At 39.9% G+C, this 23,182-nt stretch overlaps 1 protein-coding gene across 9 annotated transcripts in view; it reads left to right on the top strand.

Moving 5' to 3' along the window:
- The window catches only part of LOC140200263 (synaptotagmin-like protein 2), a 106,948-nt gene that overhangs the window by 34,076 nt on the left and 49,690 nt on the right, over nucleotides 1-23,182 (top strand). For 8 of the 9 annotated variants that reach the window (XM_072263318.1, XM_072263322.1, XM_072263323.1 and 5 more), the window contains exons 4-8: nucleotides 200-623; nucleotides 9,615-9,760; nucleotides 10,531-10,648; nucleotides 12,790-12,865; nucleotides 16,203-16,314. In XM_072263318.1, coding sequence (XP_072119419.1) covers nucleotides 523-623; nucleotides 9,615-9,760; nucleotides 10,531-10,648; nucleotides 12,790-12,865; nucleotides 16,203-16,314 — 553 coding nt within the window. In that variant the 5' untranslated portion in view covers nucleotides 200-522. The remainder of the gene's footprint in view (nucleotides 1-199; nucleotides 624-9,614; nucleotides 9,761-10,530; nucleotides 10,649-12,789; nucleotides 12,866-16,202; nucleotides 16,315-23,182) is intronic. The other variant, XM_072263320.1, reaches the window with a different exon arrangement.

Here is a 23,182-nt window from a genome sequence, read left to right as displayed (position 1 = left end):
TTGGACAAATAATTAAGTAGTTATTTTTTAAAAAATCAACGATTTATTTAGTTAAGTATGGTAGGAATATTATGAAATTTACAGTACATTGTTGAATTTTCTTTTGGGAAAATATCTTTGAACTTCAATTTAAATGAGTAACTTTTAGATCATTAAAACACTTGTCTAATTGGTAACACCTGTACTGTTTCTGTTTCAGAGTCTGTTGAATGTTATCTGGAACATCCAGGTACAGGTTGCACAGAAGAAACTGCATCATTGTGAACTTGTGCCTGAAGCAATAAAAAAAGGAAGAAGTTATTTTTGCATATGATTTTTGATGTTCAAGAAAACGAAGTAGAATAACATTACCTTGTAAAGATTTAGAAACTATCCTGTCACCTGCAGTTTACAGAGGGCCAAGCTACAATATTAGTAGAGAAATGTAAAAGAATCAAGACCTCTCTTCAATGCCATAGAATCTATAACGGAAATAAAATTTGAAATTTTACATTTACCAAGTAATCTGATCGAGCTGGAAAGATGATTGATCTAAGTCACCTAACGGAGGAAGAGCAGGCAAAAATCTTGAGGGTGCTGCAAAGAGATGCAGAGTTGAGAAAAGTGGAAGAAACAAGAATACGGTAAGATCTTTTAAATGTACATTTGCTTACTGATATATTGATTTATGAAATATATGAAATAACATTTAATAGGAACATGTATCAGGTTTGTGGACTTCATGGTGTTCAGAGGAAAAAGGTGCAATCTGAAGTATTTTTGAAAAGTTTGTTAAGGGTCTACATTCACAGAAAGCAGTGGGAGTTTAAGTTTAAAGTCTGATATAGTTTTTTTTTAACTTAATAAAACTGCAGACAAAGGAAATTTGCAATAGTGATTGAAATATTGAAGCTTCTCACAAGTTAGGCAGCATCATTGGGGAAAGGAACAGAGTTAAATGATCTTTTGACAGTTTTATGGCCTTCGGTTTTGTTTTCTCAATGGCTGAAAGAAGGAGATGTAGATTTATAGGAGTGACAAAAAGCTGAGCTGTATGATGTAGAACAACTATGACCCCAATACTCAGGCTCCATTTCTTTTAAATTGTGATTTGTTAATCTCAAAGAATGTTGTATTCAATTCAGATTACACTTGGATTTAAACCATGTTTGATCCAGGCTCTGCAGGAACCTTCAGATCACTTTCAATTAACAAACAGAAGAGCAGAAAGCCAGAAGCTGTGTCTCAATCCTGTGGAGTGTTCGGGGGCGGGGGGGCAGTGGCACAGGTGGGGGAATGACGCATTATCAATAACTCCAAAAGCCTGGAAGTAGAGTAAATACTGAAAGGCTTTTATTAGCAGTAAAATGTGATCTCCACCATGCTGGGTATCTGCCCCTGGACTGAGAGGAGGAGCAATGGCACAATCGCCTTTATTCAGGGGTCCGTGGGAGGAGCCGCAGGAGCAGTCAGCAGAGGGGCGTGTCCAGACAGGTAACCCAGTTACAACATGGATGTGTATGTGTGTGTGTGTATATATATATAGTTTACCACATTCACCCCTTTTTTGAAAGAGTCCTGCGGGGTGAAGTGACTGACAATATTTACAACAAGTATATTTACAGGTTAAGTCTATCAGGCGGTCGAGTCCGTCGCTGTGATCTACGTAGCACCAGTGGTGATTGCATCGGCGACGGCGGTTGTGCTGGCTCCGGCCTGACGTGAGGTGTCAGTACGTTAGGCATCAGTAATCCCTCGTGTGTGTGCGTCGTGCCCGGTATGGGAATGTCGTGTGGTGTCTGTGTAGGGCTTGGAGTGCGCGGTGTCTCGTAAGTACATACATCGGTGGGTACAGGGTTAATAGTCACCATGGAGTGTTCAGGGTAGGGGCCCGGAGCTGCTGCGGGCGCCAGGTCGCGGATGGAGACCGTGTCCTCCCGCCCATCAGGTAAAACCACATAGGCATACTGGGGGTTCACATGAAGTAAGTGAACCCTCTCGACCATCGGGGAGTATTTATTGCTCCTCACACGTTTCCAGAGCAGCACTGGCCCCGGGGACGTCAGCCAAGTTGGTAGGGTGGTCCCAGTGGTCGACTTTCTGGGAAAAGAAAGGACCCGCTCATGAGGGGCGGCATTGGTGGCCGTGCATAACAGGGAGTGGATGGAGTGGAGTGCCTCGGGAAGGACCTCCTGCCAGCGGAAGACCGGCAGTCTCTTTGACCTGAGGGCTAAGAGTGTGGCCTTCCATACCGTGGCACTCACCTTCTCCACCTGTCCATTCCCCCGGGGATTATAGCTCGTGGTCCTACTGGTTGCAATACCCCTAGCCAGTAGATATTGGCGCAGCTCGTCACTCATAAATGAGAACCCTCTGTCACTGTGGATATAGCATGGGTATCCGAACAGAGTGAAGAGCTTGCGCAGGACTTTTATAACTGACATGGTAGTGGTATCGGAGCAGGGGATGGCAAAGGGGAACCGCGAGTACTCGCGTCGATAACGTTAAGAAAGTACACATTGTGGTCAGTGGAGGGAAGGGGGCCCTTAAAGTCAACACTCAGTCGCTCAAAGGGGCGTGTGGCCTTGATTAGTTGTGCCTTTTCGGGTCGGTAGAAGTGCGGTTTGCACTCTGCACAGACTTGGCAGTCCCTGATCAGCACCCTGATCTCCTCAAGGGAGTAAGGCAGGTTCCGGGCTTTCACGAAGTGGAAAAGTGGGGTGACCCCCGGGTGGCAAAGATCTACATGTAGGGCGTATAGCTGGTCGATCTGCGCACTAGCGCACGTTCCCCGGGATAGGGCATCGGAGGGCTCGTTGAGCTTCCCAGGCCTGTGCATGATGTCATAGTTGTAGGTGGAGAGTTCGATTCTCCACCTCAGAATTTTATCATTTTTGATTTTGCCCCGCTGTTGATTATTAAACATGAATGCGACTGAGCGCTGGTCGGTCAGCAGGGTGAACTTTTTGCTGGTGGGATAGCGCCTCCAGTGCCTAATAGCTTCCACTATGGCCTGGGCCTCTTTCTCCACCGCGGAGGCCGAATTTCAGGGCCTTGAAGGGTACGGGAGAAGAACGCCACTGGTCTTCCCGCCTGGTTGAGGGTAGCAGCCAGTGCGAAGTCGGAGGCGTCACTCCCTACTTGGAAGGGAATGGCCTCATCCACCGCATGCATTGCTGCTTTGGCAATGTCCTCTTTAATGCAGCTGAAGGCCGCGCGGACCTCGGCTGGGAGGGAGAATGTGGTGGACTTGACCAGGGGGCGGGCCTTGTCTGCATAGTTAGAGACCCGTTGGGCGTGATATGAAAAGAAGCCCAGGCACCTTTTGAGGGCTCTGAGGGTGTTGGGAAGAGGGAGTTCCAACAGGGGGCTTATACGGTCGGGGTCAGGACCAATGACTCCATTCTCCACGACACACCCAAGGATAGCAAGTCGGGTGGTTCCAAACACACACTTGTCCTTGTTATAGGTGAGATTGAAAGCTTTGGCTGCTTGGAAAAATTTTTGGAGGTTGTTGTCGTGATCCTGCTGGTCGTGACCGCAGATGGTGATGTTATCCAGATATGGGAACGTGGTTTTCAGTTGGCACTGGTCCACCATCCGGTCCATTTCCCTCTGGAAGACAGATACACCATTCGTGACACCGAAGGGGACGTGCAGGAATTGATAAAGCCTGCCGTCTGCCTCGAAGGTGGTGTAAGGGCGGTCCTCCAGGCGGATGGGGAGCTGATGGTAAGCGGATTTTAGGTCTATGGTCAAGTACACCTTGTACTGTGCTATCTGATTGACCATATCCGTGATGCTGGGTAGAGGGTACGCGTCGAGCTGCGTGAACCTATTGATGGTCTGGCTATAGTCCATGACCATCCTATTCTTCTCCCCGTTCTGAACAACCACCACCTGCGCCCTCCAAGGACTTGTGCTTGCCTCAGTGACCCCCTCCCTGAGCAGCCGCTGCACCTCCGACTTAATGAAGGCTCTGTTCCCCGCGCTGTACCTCCTGCTTTTAGTTGCCACAGGTTTACGGTCGGGGGTCAGGTTGGCGAACAGCGGTGGGGGAGGGATCTTGAGGGTAGAGAGGCAGCAAGTGGGGTCAGTAGTGCGGCTGTTGGCATGGTGTTGGGTGGGATCTGCGGGTCGGTGTGTGTGTGTGGTCAGTAGCGGGGTGTGTGACATATTCCTACAAAACTGAGGATTTCCGACAGTGATTGGTGGAAGGGGCCCGTCATACCCCATTGTCGCACTTTTCAGGTGGCTCTGGAAGTCGAGCCCCAATAGCACAGGGACACACAAGTTGAGGCATGACCAGTAACGTAAAGTCTCGATATTCTGTGCCCTACACCACTAGTGTAGCTACACAACCCCCCTGGATGTCTGTTGTGTGCGACCCGGAAGCCATGGCGACCCTCTGACTTACCGGTCGTATTGCGAGTCCGCAATGCTGCACCGTCTGGGTGGATAAAACTCTCCATGCTGCCCGTGTCAAACAGGCAGCTTGTCCTGTGCCCCTCCACCAGGATGTCCATCATTGACCTTGCGAGCTGGTGGGGAGCGCTTTGGTCGAGGGTCCAGGAGGTGAGAGTTGAGTCGCTGTCTTGGTCCAGCGCGATGGGTTGCCTTGTGAGCACCCGTGGTTCATAGGCAGTGGGAGGTGGTGCCGACCAAGATGGTCGCCCTTGTGTCTTGCACGTGGTGGTGGCGTGCAGGCAAGATGGTGACCCCCATGCCTTGCACGCGGCGCAGCTTGATCCCACTCGTGGTTTGGACTTACGGCCTTGGCGAAGTAGCCCTTCTTTCCGCAGCTGGAGCAGGTAGCTTCTCGGGCCGGGCAGCGTTTCCGGGGGTGCTTCTTGAGTCCACAGAAGTAGCACTTTGTGAACTCGCGACTGGCAGCAGCCGAGGTCGATTCGCCGGCGGGTTGCAGGTTCTGCGGTGTCCACGAGGCCATCGGGGGATACTAGCTGGCAGATGGTAGTTGAGACTAGGTGAGGGGGAAGGTGGGTGTGTGGGGGAGGGATGATGAAATAAAAAGCTAGGATGGGGGAAGAAACAAAGGGCTGAAGAAAAGGGAACCTGACAGGAGAGGAAATCCCGTTTCTTATTCTCAGCCAGCAGCATTTTATGCCGTAGCATTTTGAATGCTCATCTAAAAACTACATAAATGCTGAGAGAGAATCTATCACTCCCACCTTGGGAAATGAGTTTCAGACTCCAGCAACTCTGAATGAAACAAAAATCCTTGCCCTATGTAAAACTTCAATCCCTTCATGTGAATGCTGGCAAATCCATTGGCCTGTTCTGCCGCATGTTCTCTTCTGAAGGAAAAGCAGGGATTTAGGGACTTTGTTAGTGCTGTGGTGAGGAGGGAACTGTGTAATATGAAATGTGTCATCCTTGTTGCCTATGGTGATCGCGGTGCTAGGAAGTGGAAATAGGATGCAAAGATTGACCTTGATTAGCAGAGCAGTCTAGTTATGGATGTAAGCCTGAAGATTTGTCCACAGAAATGTTCATAGCTCTATAACAACCTACTTTGTAAATCTTAATGTCAAGGTGTTTCTCCTCAGAAATGTAAAAATGGGAATACAGGCCCTGCCTCTGTGATTTGTATCTCCCAAGCTCTCCCATGAGACTGTCATGTAAGCATCCATGGTGGAAGTAATTAAAATATTAAGATGGCAATAGTTAAGATGAAAGACAAGCCTCTGCGGTCCTTGAGAATAGACTTTAGATTAATTTGTCACTCTTTTAACATGTCCTGTAACAGGCTGGCTTTTAAACGTGATGGAAATGCTCACCCTGTTGTTTCTGATTTCTAGTGTATCTTTTTTTTTTTGCTTTTATAATTTCAACTGGAAAATATTAAAACTGTTGCACGAGTGTGTATCCTATTCCAAGAATATATCAGCTGAACCACAGTGATTCCCGACTGGCGTACCGGGACAAATTGCAGAAGGATTTAAACAACGGGAAAACCATTATTACTGTCATTTATTCTAGAAATAATTGACTATTCATGAACATAACAAGGCCATGTGATCTTTATCTTGGTTATCATGTCTAATATTGTGCAGCATCCCAGAACTTAGTTTCTGTGATCCTCTTAAATCTATGTAGTAAAAATAGAATTTGTCTCGTTTGCTGCTGAAGAGAAGTCATTGTTCTGCTCTGTTGCTCTTCTACTGGTTATTGGATTAACTATACTCTCTTTTGAAGCTTGCTTAGATTTCTTTACCACCTTGTATCTATCCTGAGGTTAAGTTTTTGGTTGCATTTTAACTTAAGGAAAAGACTGGGCACTGGACCACTATTTTGAAAGCAGTCATGTGATCATTATAAATTATGCATGGACTGGCTGTTTATATATAGAATTTTACCCTCATTAATTTGATTTAAAAATGTTCAAATGACAGTGAACAATAGGAATGATTGTAGTGTAAGTTATGAATTAGTTCTTCTTTGACGTTTGCTGACCATATGAACTACAGCAGACATGAGATCAGAATTAACACATTATCTTCTCATGATGCAATTAAGTTTAAACAAGGTTGAAAAAATATTGGACAATACCTAATTGAATCTAAGTTAATAACATTTTCTCTTTAATTCCTGTGGTGCAGCATAAACTAGGTTGTGTATGATAGCAGGGTAACACTTGTCATGTGCATTAAATGTATAATTTAGTGATGTGTGCATGCGGCCTTCAACTTCCCGAGAAGACTTCAGTGGGACTGAATTTCAGAAACTGTACTTCCTTGCATTTCTATCCCTTTACTTTCTAGTCTTCCTTTTCCCACTGTCTGCTATTCCATCTCCTGTGTTAATTCAAACTGTGCATCCTAACTGTTACTGTTGGGAAGGAGGTACAGAAGCCTGAAGGCACACACTCAGTGATTTAGGAACAGTTTCTTCTCCTCTGCCATCCAATTTGTAAATAAACATTGAAACCATGACCACTACCATTTCTGTTTTTTTTGGCACCACTAATTTAAATGTAACAATTTAATAGACAAATTTCATGTAACTCAAATCTTTTTCCTCTCTATATTTATTTATCATGCATTTCATTGTACTGCTGCTGTAAAGAAAAATATTCTTGACAATCTGTTTCTGAAGTTCTGGAGTTACTAGGGCTGAGACTTGAGAATAACTAATTGGGAAATGCTGAAAACAAACTAACCTTTGCCATCTCACCTTGGTAGTCTTTCACTGTTAGGCCGGAAGACTTTGTGTCAACACCATTCAGCATTTGTTTAATATCTGAGCCAACATCCATGTTAGTTTTCTAATCAGAAACTTCCAGGAGATTTGTCAAACGCGATGATACTGTGGGCAGCAAGGTAACATGGTGCAATGCTTCACAGCGCTGGCTGTAAAATCAGAGTTCGATTCCCACCGTTGATGGTAAGGAGTTGGTATACTTTCACAATAACTCTGGGTTTCCTCAAGATGCTCCTATTCCCTCCCACATTCCAAAGAAATATGACTAGGGTTAGTGAGTTGTGGGTATGCTATGTTGTCACCAGAAATGTGGCGGCACCTGTGGAATCCCCAACACAATCCTTTCCAATTTGATACAAACAATGTGTTTATCTGTATGTTTCGATGTACATGTAACAAATAAAGCAAATATTTATCTTTTTGATTTCATACTATAAATTTAGATTGATTAGATTTAGATACAATCCTATTTTTATTTGTGTCTTGTTACCATTTCCTTAACGTTCTTTCATTTACTCCAGTTCTGATGGAAGGCCAACTGGTCGGTAGTTTCTACCTCCTTTCATAAATGGTTGAGTTGTTTTTAATACCTGGCCCATCAGTTTAATGCCTATCATAGCTAGTGTAACTAGAGTGGCTGTATTCATTTTGAAAAGAATCAGTGATCACTATTTAAAAAGTTTTAAGTGAAAAGAAGTAGGTGCCTTTTAATGTTTTCATATATAAGACATGATTTGCAAAAGGTAAATGTGGTAGTGGGATTAGCATAGGGGTTGTGGTCAAGGAGCTGGATATCTTCACTACTGTTCCCTCTAAGGTGTGTGGGTGTGTGGCCACACAGTAACCGAAATTCTCCCTCGCACATAGTTTTGTTACCGCGCAGCTGGTATTTACTTTTAGATGATGTTTAATATAATTTTGAAATCTATGTTAATATAATTGTTATATATCCTATAATTATGATAATGAATAAAATCCATAAATTCTCTAAATAATAAAGGTATCCCAACCTTTGAAACATTTTACAGCACCACTGCATTCACAATGTCGGTGTTTCAAGTTACAATACTCTTACTAATTATAACAAATGGATGTCAATACCGTCGCTCATTGTTAATAAATGTTGTGTTGGGGAGCCCACAGGTGTTGCCACATTTTTAGCCTTCTAAAACACCACTGCTGTCTAGTTAAAACATTTTGTCTTTTGTTACTGTGTCCGTCGTTTGTTTTGGCTGCCTGACGTTATTTACTTGTGTTGTGAGTTGTGGTTTGTATTTGATGTGAAAAATTCTAATATCCTGACTTTTTTGGTAAGTATGTGGTTTTTCAGTTTTCATTCTAGATATTCGTAGAATGCATATTACAAAAAAAACCATTTACAGTGCTGCACAGTTTTCAGGCCAGTGCAAAGGTCGGTTCATGCAGCTGTTTTAAATAAATAAATAAATAAATGAGAGGGAACATTGGGCTTGACTATAGTTTTGGCTTTCATATTTTTCTAAGCTTTGCTTACATTGCCTTAAGTAGAGGGGATTGGCAGTTTCAGAAAATTGCTGACATCTGATGTCAGTCTATCTGGTCTATATTACTTGCATTCTCTTTCTTAGAATATGGGATATCATAGAAAACCGTTCAGAATCAAACCATTATTTCAGCAGCCACCACCTAAAGCTACTTTGTAGGCCACCCAGTCTAAAGGATTTATTAGCTTCCCTTAAATTTTCTGCTTACTAATTGATTACTTTATATCCTTCTTTGTCATATGGCCCATCAATTCACCTCAATTTCCATGAAACCCTTTGTGCAACTTCACGACCGGAGAAAGAAAAGATTATTATTCTAGCTACTTCCTTTTATTTGCTTTTTCTTCTATCAAGTATTTTATCACTGCTTACTTAATCTTTCCTCTGGCTCTTTACTTTTGTTCTCAAGAGGAGAATTATTTTTCTCTTAGCACATTTTGATTCTTCCTCCAGTGCAAAACTTATTGATGTGAAATGTTTTCTCAGTTTTGCTCTCCTAAGTGAGTAAGCTCAGCATTTTCTGTTGAGATTAATTATGAAATTCTTTTAAAAAACCTGTATATGCTGGGAATCTGAAATTTAAAAAAAAAAGGAAAACTGTAAACTTGAAGGGTCAAAAACATTAATTGTTAATTGTTTTTCTTTCCTGCATGCTGCATGACCTGGTCATTTTGTTTCCAGCATTATTGCTTTAATGTTTTTGGAGATAATTTGGAAAATGGTTTGGTTGAATTGCTCTCCGATCTTGGCAATTTACTTGCAAATGTTTTGTCACTATATGAGAAGACATCATCAATGCGCTGTTAATTGTTTTTTATGAATTTATTTTATGTAACTTCAGAATGCCCATGTCTCATCAAAATTAATTATTTCTTGTTTGATGTTTTCTAGTCAATTGCAAGTTAATAATGAAATTCAACGTAAGAATATGACTGGTGAGTGGTTTTATAAAGCCAAGGCAAGGAGGCACAAAGATACACTACATGGAGCTGAGCTAATTGCAGCATCAATGCGGAGAAAGAAACCCAAGACGATCTGTAAGCTTTCTTGATTACTTTTATATTCTTCAACCAATTTCCCATTCATTGACTATGAACAAACCTGGTGTAAAAGAAGTTTGAACAAAGCATAATCATGCCCACAATGCCTTGCCCATTTATGAATTCTGAAATATTCTTCTTAAATATTTTGAGTTAACCTACCTACTGGTTACATTTTCCCCTGAAATAAGATTATTTTTGAATTTTGCAGTGGTATACATGTATTAAAGTCTACTTCTTGGAATATCCAGTTGTAAGAATTTATTATGTAAATTTTATAAGATTATGCTTCAGATATTTTAATGCTAGAATCCATTATAAATGATCTGTGTTTGGATTAATAATAGAAAAAGAAAAAGTTGAACTTGTTCCATTTAATAATGTGGCCACTGTCCACGTTTTGAAATTGTGTGCCTTGTATAGCTCTGTTCTGCTTGATAGAGCCTTTTGAAACTGCATCTATGGGTAAAACTGTTTTATATCACACCCGCGGAAACCAGTGAATTATAGGTGGCCTACAAGAAATAAATGTGGATATCTAGGTTAAAAGTAAATTCAGTTTAATGAACGAGTGTCACCAGTATCTCTCATCTGTGGTTAGAAAGAAAATAGTGTGTCTGGTTTCAGATAATCTATCTGAAATATTTAATCTGTTTCTCTTTTTACTGATATTCATCATTTTTTTGTTTTTAATTTAAATTTTCAGTATATGATATTTTTTCAATTGTTATTGTATTTCACTGAATACATGCTATCTCTGTTCACAGACGAACGTCTCCAGACAAGGGAAGCCAAAGAGAACTCTACCAATTTTTCAAAAAATGCCACGGGTGATATTTTTATACCACCTGAGCTTTCTTTACTCTTAGAAGAGCCTAAGAATAGGTAATGTTTATAACTGGATGTAAACTACTTTAGTCAGAGCTGCTAGAGCAGTTCAGTCAGAGAGACAGACAGTGGCTATTCTTCAGTATTTCTATCTTTTATTTCACTCCTCTTTCTTTATCAAGCAGATGTTTCCAGCGAGGGGCAAATTTTTGAAAAGGTGAACTTTAAAATGTTATCAAACAACATGAATCTTGATTGAATACAGCATGTGTTGAGATTTATGCATTCGTGGTCAATTCAATATATATTTTTTAAAAATCTGTTTATTTATATGATGTGTGAATTGCTAGCAAGGCAAACATACCTTGCCTCTCCTTATTGTCTATATTGATTGTGAGCCACCTGATTAAATTGAAGCACTTTTCGGCAAGAACACTTCTATAGTGTTATCATAAAGAGAGGCCCAAGATTTGGATATAGTGATGCTAAAGAAATGAAGAGATATTTTCAGTTCAAGAGGATTATGTGGCCTGAAATGAAATTTATATGCACCTTTTACCCTCTCCTTTGAGGTTGTTAAAATATAGTCCCCAGAGGTGCTGAAAAAGTAACAACAAACTGGTAACCTAACCACTTAAAATGAAATTATCGTGATGGTTTCACATCTGTTCAGTTTTCTGTGCATCTTCAAACATCCTTCATAAATTCTCTGGAACCAACCAAACCACCACAATTGTTTGAAAACTTATTGAAACAGGTATTTCTACTTGAGTCAAATGGTTGCCATTAGCAGTAAGGAATACTGTGTTTGATTAAGTTGTTTTATAATATTTTGGGGGAAAGAAATTGTTAACTGGAAATTCTAAAATATCTGGAGCTAAATTCTGCAAATCTAAACAAAAGTAAAAGACATTGCACTGCCTATGCCATGAGCACTTACTTCCAAACAATAATTTTCCACACCTGCTGTTTCAATGAATGAATAAGGAAAAATGACACATTGTGCTATATGTATGATATCAGATGAGGCCCCATGTGCCACCTAGCACTAAGCAGGGTTGCCAACTTTCTCACTCCCAAATAAGGGACGAAAGTAGCAGTCAAATATGGGACACTTGTGTTTACCCCGAGAAAGACAACCATGACTATGAAGCCTTGCGCGGGCACCTGTGTGTGCATGCGTGACGTGCGCATGCATATACGTGCCAGTTTTTTTTTTACAAATCAGTTTTGGTGATTCTGTTCAGTGAAACTACACTGTACATACATTATTTCTACTTTATATAGGCTGTGTATTTATCATATCATTCCTGCTTTTACTATATGTTAGTGTTATTTTAGGTTTTATGTGTTATTTGGTATGAATTGGTAGGTTATTTTTTTGGGTCTGGGAACGCTCAAAAATTTTTCCCATATAAATTAACAGTAATTGCTTCTTTGCTTTACGCCATTTTGGCATGAAAGGTTTCATAGGAACGCTCTACCTTAGTGGGGGAAATACGGGACAAGGGCGATCCTGTATGGGACAAACCAATTTAGCCCAATATACGGGATGTCCCGGCTAATACGGGACAGTTGGCAACCCTAGCACGAAGGGTTCAGAGGATGATATCAGGTGGTTTCCAGGGCCCCTGTTGGTTGCTACAATGCTGTAAAGTTCCACACCTTGCATGTAATATGGTGTTTGATTTTGTTTGTGGTAAATCATTGATATGCAATTACTTATTGATCATAAACCAACTAACTTCTAACTAAGTTAACAATCTTTTAAGGGCTGCCTGTTGATATATCTATGAATTTTGTGGGCATGTCACATTGTATCATTGTACCTGATGGAAAGCAATTGATTAGTGTAGAAAATAATTGAATGCACTAGATTGCATAACTAGATGCTTTTATTCCTTTTTTAAAAAAGATATTTGAGGCTGTAAGTTTTTTTGTATTCATGGTACACTAACTGTTGCTGCTCCTGAAGCACGGTAATAGGAACATAGAATTGGGGGGCCAGAGATGTCAATGAAACTGTATATGAGCAGAGATGAGCAACTTGGGTGGGGGATAGAAATAAAAATGATAATGTAAATGGTGTGCTAAGTTGTGCAAGAATGTAATAAATCAAATGGTGTTAGTTTTAATGCAGAGTTAAGTTTCGTACACTGCTTTTTGGAGGTGCATGAACTTTCCTTTTCTACTTTCAGTGCAACATCACATAAAGAAAACTCAACTCAGCGGCAACAACAGATGACAAAGAAGAACCCCCCTTCACTGGGAAAGGTATGTTTCATAGTGGCTCAGACTCAGTTATATTAAATATATTGCTTCTCAGTGGCAGGTAATGCACTTGATATGTGATGTGACCGTTGAGCTTGTGACAATAGTGGCAATCATGATAAATTATAGTCATGTCGATATTTCAAATGTTCTGTGAAATATGCATTTCAGAATGCTTTAGTACTCAGATTTGCTTGGACTAATCTCCATCCCAGAAAGAAATACCTTTTTTTTTCACTTTTTTGCTACAGGTCTGCATGGGTTGCCTCAGCTTAGAGAGTCTGTCCTAAAACTGCTAGTCATTTGATCTGTAGAAGGGAAAATGGGAGGGAAACTTGTACATTCAAATAACTTAGTACTTGAATGAGTTTGTTGAAGGAACTCATAGTACATGATCTGTAAGTATTTCACTGCTTAAATCTGTAAAGCATTACTTTTAAGAAAATGAGGGTGATCGTATAAAGGTGTATAAAATGATGGGGGGGGGCGAGCATAAATGGGGTGAATAGGAACTTCAGGGGGTAACATTTTCACCCAGAAGGTGGTCAGTATATGGAATAAACTAACAGAGGAACTATTTGTGGCAGGTACATTAACAACATTTATATGCTTGGACAAGTTGATGAATGAGAACTTGTGGGGACATAAGCTAAACTTAAGCCACTGCGACTAGTTTGGATGGGAATCTTGGTTGGTATGGATCAATTGGATCTGTTTTGCAGCAATGTGACTATATACTATATAATTATGCAGATGTAGAATAGCAATCCATTTGTATTATAGAACCAGGAAATGGAGATGTATGTATTTGTAGAATGATTAACGTTGATACAAAAGGATAAATTCAGATAATATGATAAAGGTAGCCAAAAAGTAAATTTGGTTAATTAATAATAGACAATAAGGAGATGGTAGTTGAATTGAAAAGGGAGTTTGCATTAGTCTTTGGTCCCAATGACTTGTTTCCCTGAAGTGAACAGAGAATACTAGAATTCTGATGCAATTAATGCTGATTGTCCCTTGCAAACCGATCAGAAGCTGACCTAGGTTCACTTTTGTTTCAGGTGCAGCCCGTGAATGTATCAAATCTTTTCAGATTTGAACATAATGATGCAACAGGTGATCCATATTAGGATGTGAACCCCACTTTTTTTTAAAAAAAAGCCAATTCTAAACTTGGTAGGGAGGAAGATTGTCTAAATGGGAATAAACAGACTTTCTCTTGTGAAGGTCAAGGTATTGGGCCAGATTAAGCTCTGCTTGGTTTGCACCTTATGAGCTCCCTGCATCAATCTGCAGCTGCACTGAGCTTCTCTGGCCACAGTGGGTACTGCCTGAAGGCCTTCCACCTTTCCCACAAGCCTTTCGAAACAGAGAGAATTATAAACAGTCAAATAAAAGCTATAAACAAACAGTGAACCAATTTCTGTTGATCAGACCTGTGGCACTTGAGTGCCCCCATATTGGGTTCGTGGCTGAAGCAAAGTTTTCAGACTGCTTAGTTCTTGATGCACTGCTGTTGTTGTCACCTTGGCTCTTCCATAATGAACATTAGGGCACAGGTGCCAGCTAGGCCTTGTGCACACACTGTCTTAATGGTCTTTTCAAATCGCCCACATTTGAAGAGTTGGGAAATGATTTGTGGGATTAAAAGGTTGTTTAAATAGTAATTTAAAAGTGCAAGGAAAAATCGCAATTAAAGCAATCTAAGCTTCTTTTTGAAATGAAGGTTGATGACATGATGGTCTCATGGAAGTGAGAGGCCTGATATGAAGTATAGCCAGCCTTCAACTGCAGCTAGTTCCATCTCATCTCTCAGTATAGGTAAACATTGTATGTGGGGTTGGAGGGGATATATATTTATTGGTTAAGTTCTGTTAGGACACACATTTTGAAAAGCAAAAGCCATATTTTCCTAATAATCAACAGCATTTAACTTGATGATACTAGATATACTTTTCATTCAGAAAACTTAGAAATCTTTTGTACAATTTTGTTATATTAGCTCAGTTTTTTTTTAAACTTAAGAGGGAGAATTATTCCATATTCCAGAATGTTTTTACATGAATTTAATTTTGCTGTGTTATAGGTTCAAGTTTTGAACTTTGCAATGCAAACTACTTTGAGACTTCATTGAAGGATCTCTCCACTGTTAGACACATGAGATGCATGTCGGTGCCTGCATGCCTTGCATTAGACGAAAAACAAAGTTGCTCTGTATTTGTCCTTGCTATTACAGTGCCGCGTAAAAGATTCAGCCCCTAGCCTTTTGTTCACGTAAATGAGTATTACAACCAGGGATTTTTGATCAATTTAACTGGGAGTTTTTATTTGTGAATCACATGCTGTTTCTTCACAGTAGAACCCAAAAACACAAAAATTGTAAAATGTGAAAAACTAAAAATTCAATAACGGACATGTCAGTAGTTCAAAAGTATTCACCACCCCCCTCACCCCTGCTCATTACTTAGTTGTACAGCCTCTCACAGCCATTACAGTCTTTTTGGCTAAGTCTCTATTAGCTTCCTACAACATGATGGGCAAATCTTGCTCCATTCCTCCTTTCAAAATTGCTGAAGCTGTGCCAGGTTAGTTGGGGAGTGGCAGTGGACAGAAATCTTGAGGTTTTGCCAGAGATGTTCAGTCAGGTTACAGTCAGGACTCTGGATCACTCAATGACATCAATTTTCTTGATCTGAAGCCACTCCATGCTTAGTCTGGCAGTATGCTTTGAGACGTCGTTCTGCTGAAAGACAAACCTCCTCCCCAGTTTAAGCTTTCTGGCAGAGGCTAGCAGGTTTTTAAAATCCAGGATCTCTGTATTTAGCAGCATTCATCTTCCCATCAATCCTGACTAGATTTCCAGTCCCTTCTACGGAAAAACATCTCAATAGCATGATGCTACCTCCACCATACTGTACAGTAGGGATGGTGTTACCTGGTGGATGCTCAGTATTAGATTTATACCACATTTACCGCTTTTTAAAAAAAAAGAATATCCTTGCTCATAAAGGGTTTGTAAAGCATCACTTAGAAGATATTGTAAATATGTGGAAGAAGGTCTTGTGTTTGGATAGATTAGAGTGGAACTTTTTGGCCTCAACAGTGAGCAATACACGTGGTGTAAATCTAATACTGCGCATGTTTTTTCCTGTTTCTTTTCAAAGTGAAACCTTTCCTGAAGAATTGAAAAATGGTGTTTGTATGGGATTCTCAATAAGCAAATTTCCATAACAACTCTGAATTTGTGTTGCCTTGATTACACTTTGAAGCATTTCTCGTATATTTTCTAATAGTATTTAATGAATCATTGTCATAATTTGGAACAATTATTTTTTAGCAGAGAGAAAATCCATTCAACAAATCATTCTCGTCAACTGATTATCCAAATGAACAAGAGAGGCCGCCACTATCTATTGGAAATCAGTCAGCACTGGTGACATCAATGCAGGGTAATTATAAATAAATTGTTTAGATAAGTAATCCTTCTGTAGAGATAATTTTAATTTTATTGTTAAGATAGAAGAAGCATTTGTGCGGTAGGAAGTAGTTCTTAAATTCAGTTGTCTTAGTTCAGTTTTGTGGATTTATTGGTGAAATATTCCATGACTGTTCAATGTCAACGTTTATTGATGAGTGAAATCCCAGTCTTGGCTATCAGGTAGAAATAACACAGATGTGTACTGCATTTATGCTGTCACCGATTACAGCATCTTGAACTAAATGTGATCACTTTATGCAATGCAAACCACTAAGTTTTCTGGTTTGTCACTGGAGTCACAGTTTTGTTGTTCAAGTTCTTTTATGGAGATTTTAAGGAATTTGATGTTGAAAGTTGTCCTCTGTTGCATACATTACCATTCTATAGGGTGAGCATTATGGTTGACAGCATCAAAGTTAGAAAATTGAGTGCAATGGTCATCTGCTCCTAAACTGTGCATTTTGTGCATGTGCCAGGAAAGTATTTATTACACTTTTTAACTTGGTTCAGCTGTAATTATTTACAAATCCTATTCAAAAGCATCCAGTAAAGATGGTTATATTATTGTATAATGGGTTAACTGTGTGATAATTTAATTTCATTTCTACTATTTATATTTCAGTGTAAGTGATATCTTGAATAGCATATTTTGCACCATCCAGGGTACAGTACTGAAAGAGGTGGTTGAAGATATTATGGAGGCATTAGTAATGATCTTTCAAAGATCAGTTGATTTTGGCATGGTTGTGAAGGAATGGAAAATAGGCCAATTAGTCTGATCTCAGTGGTTGGGATGTTGGAATCGATTGTTAAGGATGTTGTTTCAGGGTACTTGGAGGCACATGGTAAAATAGGCTGTAATCAGCATGATTTCCTCAAGGGAAAATCTTGCCTGACAGATATGTTAGAATTCTTTGAAGAAACAACAGGATAGACAAAGGAGAATCAGTTGATGTTATATACTTGGATTTTCAGAAGGCCTACACATGGAGCAGCTTAACAAGTAAAGAGCCCACGCTATTACAGGAAATATTCTAGCATGGATAGAGCATTGGCTGATTGACAGGAGGCAAAGAGCAGGAATAGAGGCAGCCTTTTCTGGTTTGCTCCCCGTGACTAGCGGTGTTCAATGCGGTCTATGTTGGGACTGTTTTTTTACATCACATCGATGATTTGGATGACAGAATTGATGGCTTTGTGGCCAGCTTTGCAAACGATATGAAGACAGGTGGAGGAGCAGGTAGTTTTGAGGAAGTAGAGAGACTGAAGAAGCTCTTGGATAGATTAGGAGAATAGGCAAAGAAGTGGCAGATGGAATACAGTGCTGGGAAGTATATATTCATGCACTTTGGAAGAAGAAATAAAGGAGTAGACTATTTTCTAAATGGAGAGAAATTTAAAACTCTGAGGTGCATAGGGACTTGGGAGTCCTTGTGCAGCCTAAAAGTTAATTTGTAGATTGAGTTGGTGGTGAGGGAGGCAAATGCAATGTTAACATTCATTTCAAGAGGGCTAGAATATGAAAGCAAGGATGTAATGTTGAGGCTTTAGAAAGCACCTGAGAGTATTGTGAGCAGGTTTAATCCCTTATCTAAGAAAGGATGTGCTGAAATTGGAGAGGGTTCAAATGACGTTCACAAAAATGATTTGGGATTGAGACGCTTGTTATGTGAGCAACACTTGATGGCTCTGGAATTCTGAAGAATGAGGGGTGACCTCATTGAATCCTATCAAATGTTGAAAGGCTGCAGTAACATGAATGTGGAGCGGATGTTTCCTATGGTGGGGGAGTCTAAAGCCAGAGGGGACAGCCTCAGAATAAAAGGATGTCCTTTTAGAATGGAGATGAAGAGAAATTTCTTTAGCCAGAAGGTGGTGGATCTATGGAATTCTTTGCCACAGGTGGCTGTAGGGGCCGAGTCATTAGGTATATTTAAGGCAGAGGTAGATAGATTCTTGATTAGCCAGGGCATGAAGGGATATGGGGAGAAGGCAGGGGACTGGGGATGAGGGAGAAAATGATGAAATGGAGCAGACTCGATAGGCCAAATAACCTAATTCTGCTCTTGTATCTTATGGTCTTGTGCTACACAACACAAAATGATAAATCATAGCCTGAATTTACATTGAATCTTTTGGCGCTATGCGGCTGATGGTTCTCTGTTCTGTATAAATCCAGCTGAGAGCATTTACAGTTTGTTTTTTTACAGAGGAAATATTTTGACTATCATGTATAGCAACCCATAATAGGTCATGAATTGATCAAAACACTATATTTAATAATTTTGAGTTTACAGATATTGACAGTTTTTTTATTGAAAATATAAGAATGTCTGTTGTATTTCCAATTAGCTATGTTCGTACATTTTAGTTCGGTTTATTTCACTCCAGATCTTTCAACCAATGGAGTAATCTTTCCAATTTGCAAATGTGTTTGTGTGTATAAGTCAATAGCTCAATGCAATCTGTGTTTGTGTCATTACACCATAAAGTGGCCCTGATGTGGAGACTTGTGCAGGTGAAGGTCAGTACGGAAGTCTGAAGTAGTTGTCAGTGATTCAGAGCTGCTCTCCAGGCTGAATGGCTTCCTCGGTGAAAAGTGACTTGAACTGATGTGAATTTTAAAAAAATCCACAAAGAAGTTAAAGTAATAGAAAGAAGGTCTAAGTGAGTTTTGAAAAACAAAGTAAGTTGTGATTATTCTGAGGGAATCTTTGTTATGTTTGCTCAGCTCTCAATCTCCCTTGATAGCACTCCTGGGGGAATATTAGAAATCTCCACTACAGTGATCATTAGATCTTTGTTGGGAGCTTTATTTCAGATAGTAGGCTTAGTGCTTTGTCACTAACCCAAATTTGGGACCATTATGAAACCTGTAACCTTTAAAACGAAATAGAAGTTTTTTAAATTCGTGTATAGTAATTGAAATGTACCCTATCAAAAATGCTGATGTTTCTTAATTTTTGGTGCAGAACTGCACTCATCTAATGAAAACAATCTATTGATAAATGGAATACTTTCCATTAAACGAACCACAATAATTAATCGTAAATCAGGTAGAAAGAGTTAAACATAAAATACAGGTGCTTCTTAACTAAACTTATCCCGTAGACTCAGAGGGATATCTCATCATTGTCATAATCTGACAGACAGCCAAAAATACATGATCATCAAGATCTACAGTAAACTTACTCAGAGTCAAAAATTCTTGACTGTCATTCAAGCAGTTACAGTAGGACATGTCTACTGTGGAATTGCCCGTGGTGGAATACACATTTCAATTATTCATAGTTAGTGAGAGTGGTGGCAGTATGGGTGTATCTTGAACTTTATGCTGGAAACTTTAGACTATTTGCTATTTGGAATGGTGGTGTTTCTCTTTTAATTCACTTTACTTACCACCTTTAAAACAGATAAAAGGGATTCATAACTTGATTGGTTTATTATCCAGTTTTAATTCTCCAGTTTTTGCTCGTTACAAGAAACCCCCTTCCCCTTCCAATACATGCAAATTGAGTGGGAAGTGACTTTCACAAACCTGGTTGGTTCATTGAATTTAGTTGCTCAGCCTCCAGCGTAACACTGGATTCTACTGAGAACAAGGAAACTAGAGCACCTTTATATCACTGACTTTGTAAGAAACAGGTACAGCATCTATCTCTCAAGGATCCTTTGCAGAAGCATTTGATGTTGATAGACCCATGTTATCTACTGTTCATTCTCGTCTGTTTCCTCATCAATGGAGCATATGGCAAGTATCTATGGAATTGGCTGTGGCTTTGTGGTGCTTTCTTTGAATTGGAATGTCTCAACATTTGTTATCTTCAGCTAGTTTCAAATCACAATTAATTAATTTATTGAACCTAAACGTTCCCAAGCGTTGTGAAATATTTTATCTAATTTCATTTTCATGTCCACATGTGTACAAAATAATGGTTTAATACATATTTTTCATCTATACCCTGAACTTCAGATTGTGTTAGGGCAGTGACTTTTAAACAAAAGTATAGCATTTGCAACATATGCCTTTAATCAAACATATATAGGTTTCCCCCGCCATCCGAAGGTAAAGCGTTCTTATGAAACGGTTCATAAGCTGGAATGTCGTAAAGCAAAGAAGCAATTACCATTTATTTATATGGGAAACATTTGTGAGCATTCACAGACCCAAAAAATGATCTACCAAATCATGCCAAATAACACATAAAACCTAAAATAACAGTAACATACAGTAAAAGCAGGAATGATATGATAAATACACAGCCTATATAAAGTAGAAATACTTTTCTACAATCATTGACGCACTGTTCTCTGAAGCGAAAATCTCACGCAAGCGCTCTCGGCAGAAACACTCTCTCCAGTAACCTTTAAGCTATGAAGCTGCCAAATCATACCAAGTAACACATAAAAATACACAGCCTATATAAAGTAGAAATAATGTATGTACAGTGTTGTATCACTTACCGGAATCGGGAAATCAGCACTGAGCACACTGATGATGTGTTAGGCTGAGTCGTCGGAGGTTGGGGTGGTGCAGTAGTCCTCAACCTCCAGGCCGCCGACCGATACCAATCAGCGAAGAATGCAGCGGTAGCCAGGACGTACTCAGCACATCTTTAAGAAAAAAGTCGAAATAAACAAGCTAATTAATTAGGTGCCGCCTGGCACGTAAATGTCAGCCTAGATCAGAGGCGACACAATCGGCAATTGCCTCTGATGTGGGCCGATATTTACATGCCGGGCGGCACCTAATTAATTAGCTTGTTTATTGCGGCTTTTTTTCTTAAAGATGTGCTGGGTGCGTCTCGGCTACCGCAGCATTCTCCACGGCAATGTATCGGTCCGTGGCCCGGGGGCTGCGGTGGTGTGACACTGGGGTGTCATCTCATTGTTGTCTGTTTCCATCAGGGCAAGCAAGTCATCTTCTTCTATGTCTGCCTGCCTCGATGTCGAAGGTCGAGGTTCGTCATCTGCTGTGGCTGATGTGGAAGGCTTGAAAAACGACAGTATGCTTGACTGCTTAGCCTCGCGCATTTTTCTATCATATAGTTCTTTGTAAGCACTCAAACCATCCTGCAAATATGCCCTAAACCTATGTACCCTTTCAAAATTAAAGTCGTACTTTTCTGCAATAATTGTTGTCAATTGCAGCGAAACTCTCACGCAGTTGCTTCACGTTCAGTTCCTGGATGACTTCACTTTTGGTCCGTTCGCTACTGCATTCGGTTTCGATTGTTATCCTTTCCTCTTCCAATTGCATCAGCTTTTCATCTATCAGTTCTTGGTCATGGGATGCCAAACTCACTTTGTCCTTACTTCGTTCACCATGATCGAAATGCTTAATTATGTCTAGTTTTACGCTAAGTGTAACACCCTTACAAGTGCTTTTAGGCTTTTCCGATACCTTAGAACTCATCTTGCTAACGGCTGCTCACAAGCACTTGTTTAAGCAATGCTGGCTAGAATGCAGTTCCGGGGGAGGAGCTTGGCTGCTTGGGGCACGTGCTGCCTTTTATCGCCGCTGCGTTTTTACGTAACAGTGAAAACACCTTCTGTTAGCGAAAACAGGTAACTAATGTAGGTCTTTCGTAACGGCGTGGTTTTGTAAAGCAAACGTTCGAAAAGCGGGGGACACCTGTATTCTTACCAGCATATCAACAAACAAATTTGGCCCAAAATGTCTAGGTTGAAGTGAGTCATGTTTTGAGCATAAGGCCAATATTCTTGTCCCTTCCACTGCACATTATCACTTAGTGTGTTTTTAAAATTATCAAGCAGCATGTGGGACTAGAATAGCATGAACAAAAATAATTTAGATTCATTCACTCACACGGTCATTTTACTTGGCTAATTATCAAGAAAGTACATTCACCAAATTCTCTAAAATGTTTTTTGCTTTCAAATAATTGGTGATTCATGAAAAGCTTTTTACAAACTTTGGACAATGTTGAAGAGCTAAAACTGGCTTATACTTTTTAATCATTGACTTGCAGGACTATCCATCCTGCATTTGATTACAAACATTTTCATAATGGTGCCTGTGTGCCTTAGGTAATCATTTATTTTATTAATGAAGTAAGATACATTTTACTCACAGTTACGTTCTGGCAAATTGTACTTCGATTAATAAAAAATAGTCTGTAAAGTTTTCTGATTAGACATGAGACACCTCCACAACCTTCTGCTTGTGCTCTTACCCATTCAAAATAAAATTTGCTGCACCGTGGTTTGATGGGTTTGAATTTAGAACAATAAGTGATCTTCATTCAAGTGTGATTTGTGAAAGCTCTTAAGTGTACTAGGTAGTACAGTGTTAATAATCTTTTCCTTTCTCTATTCAGTCTTGTACCTGTCTTTTGTGTTCTGTTGGGCTGTTTGCTTATTTCCTCCTCTCTCCCTGCTTCTTCCTCCATCTGCCTCTCTGATTATGTGCTTGTGCATCTTTTCTTATTTACTTTAGAGGCAATTTTATCTTCCTTTGTTTTTTCTCTTCCTTTGAGTTCCTGTTATCTTTTTGGATTTTACTCCGCATCCTATTCACCTTTCTAACGAAGGTAGAAACCACAGGTGCACGTCTTTACAATCCAAGTTCATCAATATTGTGAACATTTAAAATATTTTATTCATGACTAAAATTAGTACACAATTAAGGAACTCATTATTCTGATGCCTGGTTTATAATGTTAGAAATTATAGCCGAAGGTACTTTCACAAATTATTCATCTGGGTAAGCTCCAGCCATCTGTAACCTATCAGGTGTGGTTTCACTGGGACCAACAGAAGGATGAAGAACAAATGTTCGGTGTGAAAGTATTTACTATTTTAATAATGTATTTTCT

The sequence above is a fragment of the Mobula birostris genome, chromosome 7 (genome assembly GCF_030028105.1).
Source record: "Mobula birostris isolate sMobBir1 chromosome 7, sMobBir1.hap1, whole genome shotgun sequence".
In the NCBI taxonomy this organism is placed as follows: Eukaryota; Metazoa; Chordata; class Chondrichthyes; order Myliobatiformes; family Myliobatidae; genus Mobula; species Mobula birostris.
This window is presented reverse-complemented; position numbering and strand designations above follow the sequence as displayed.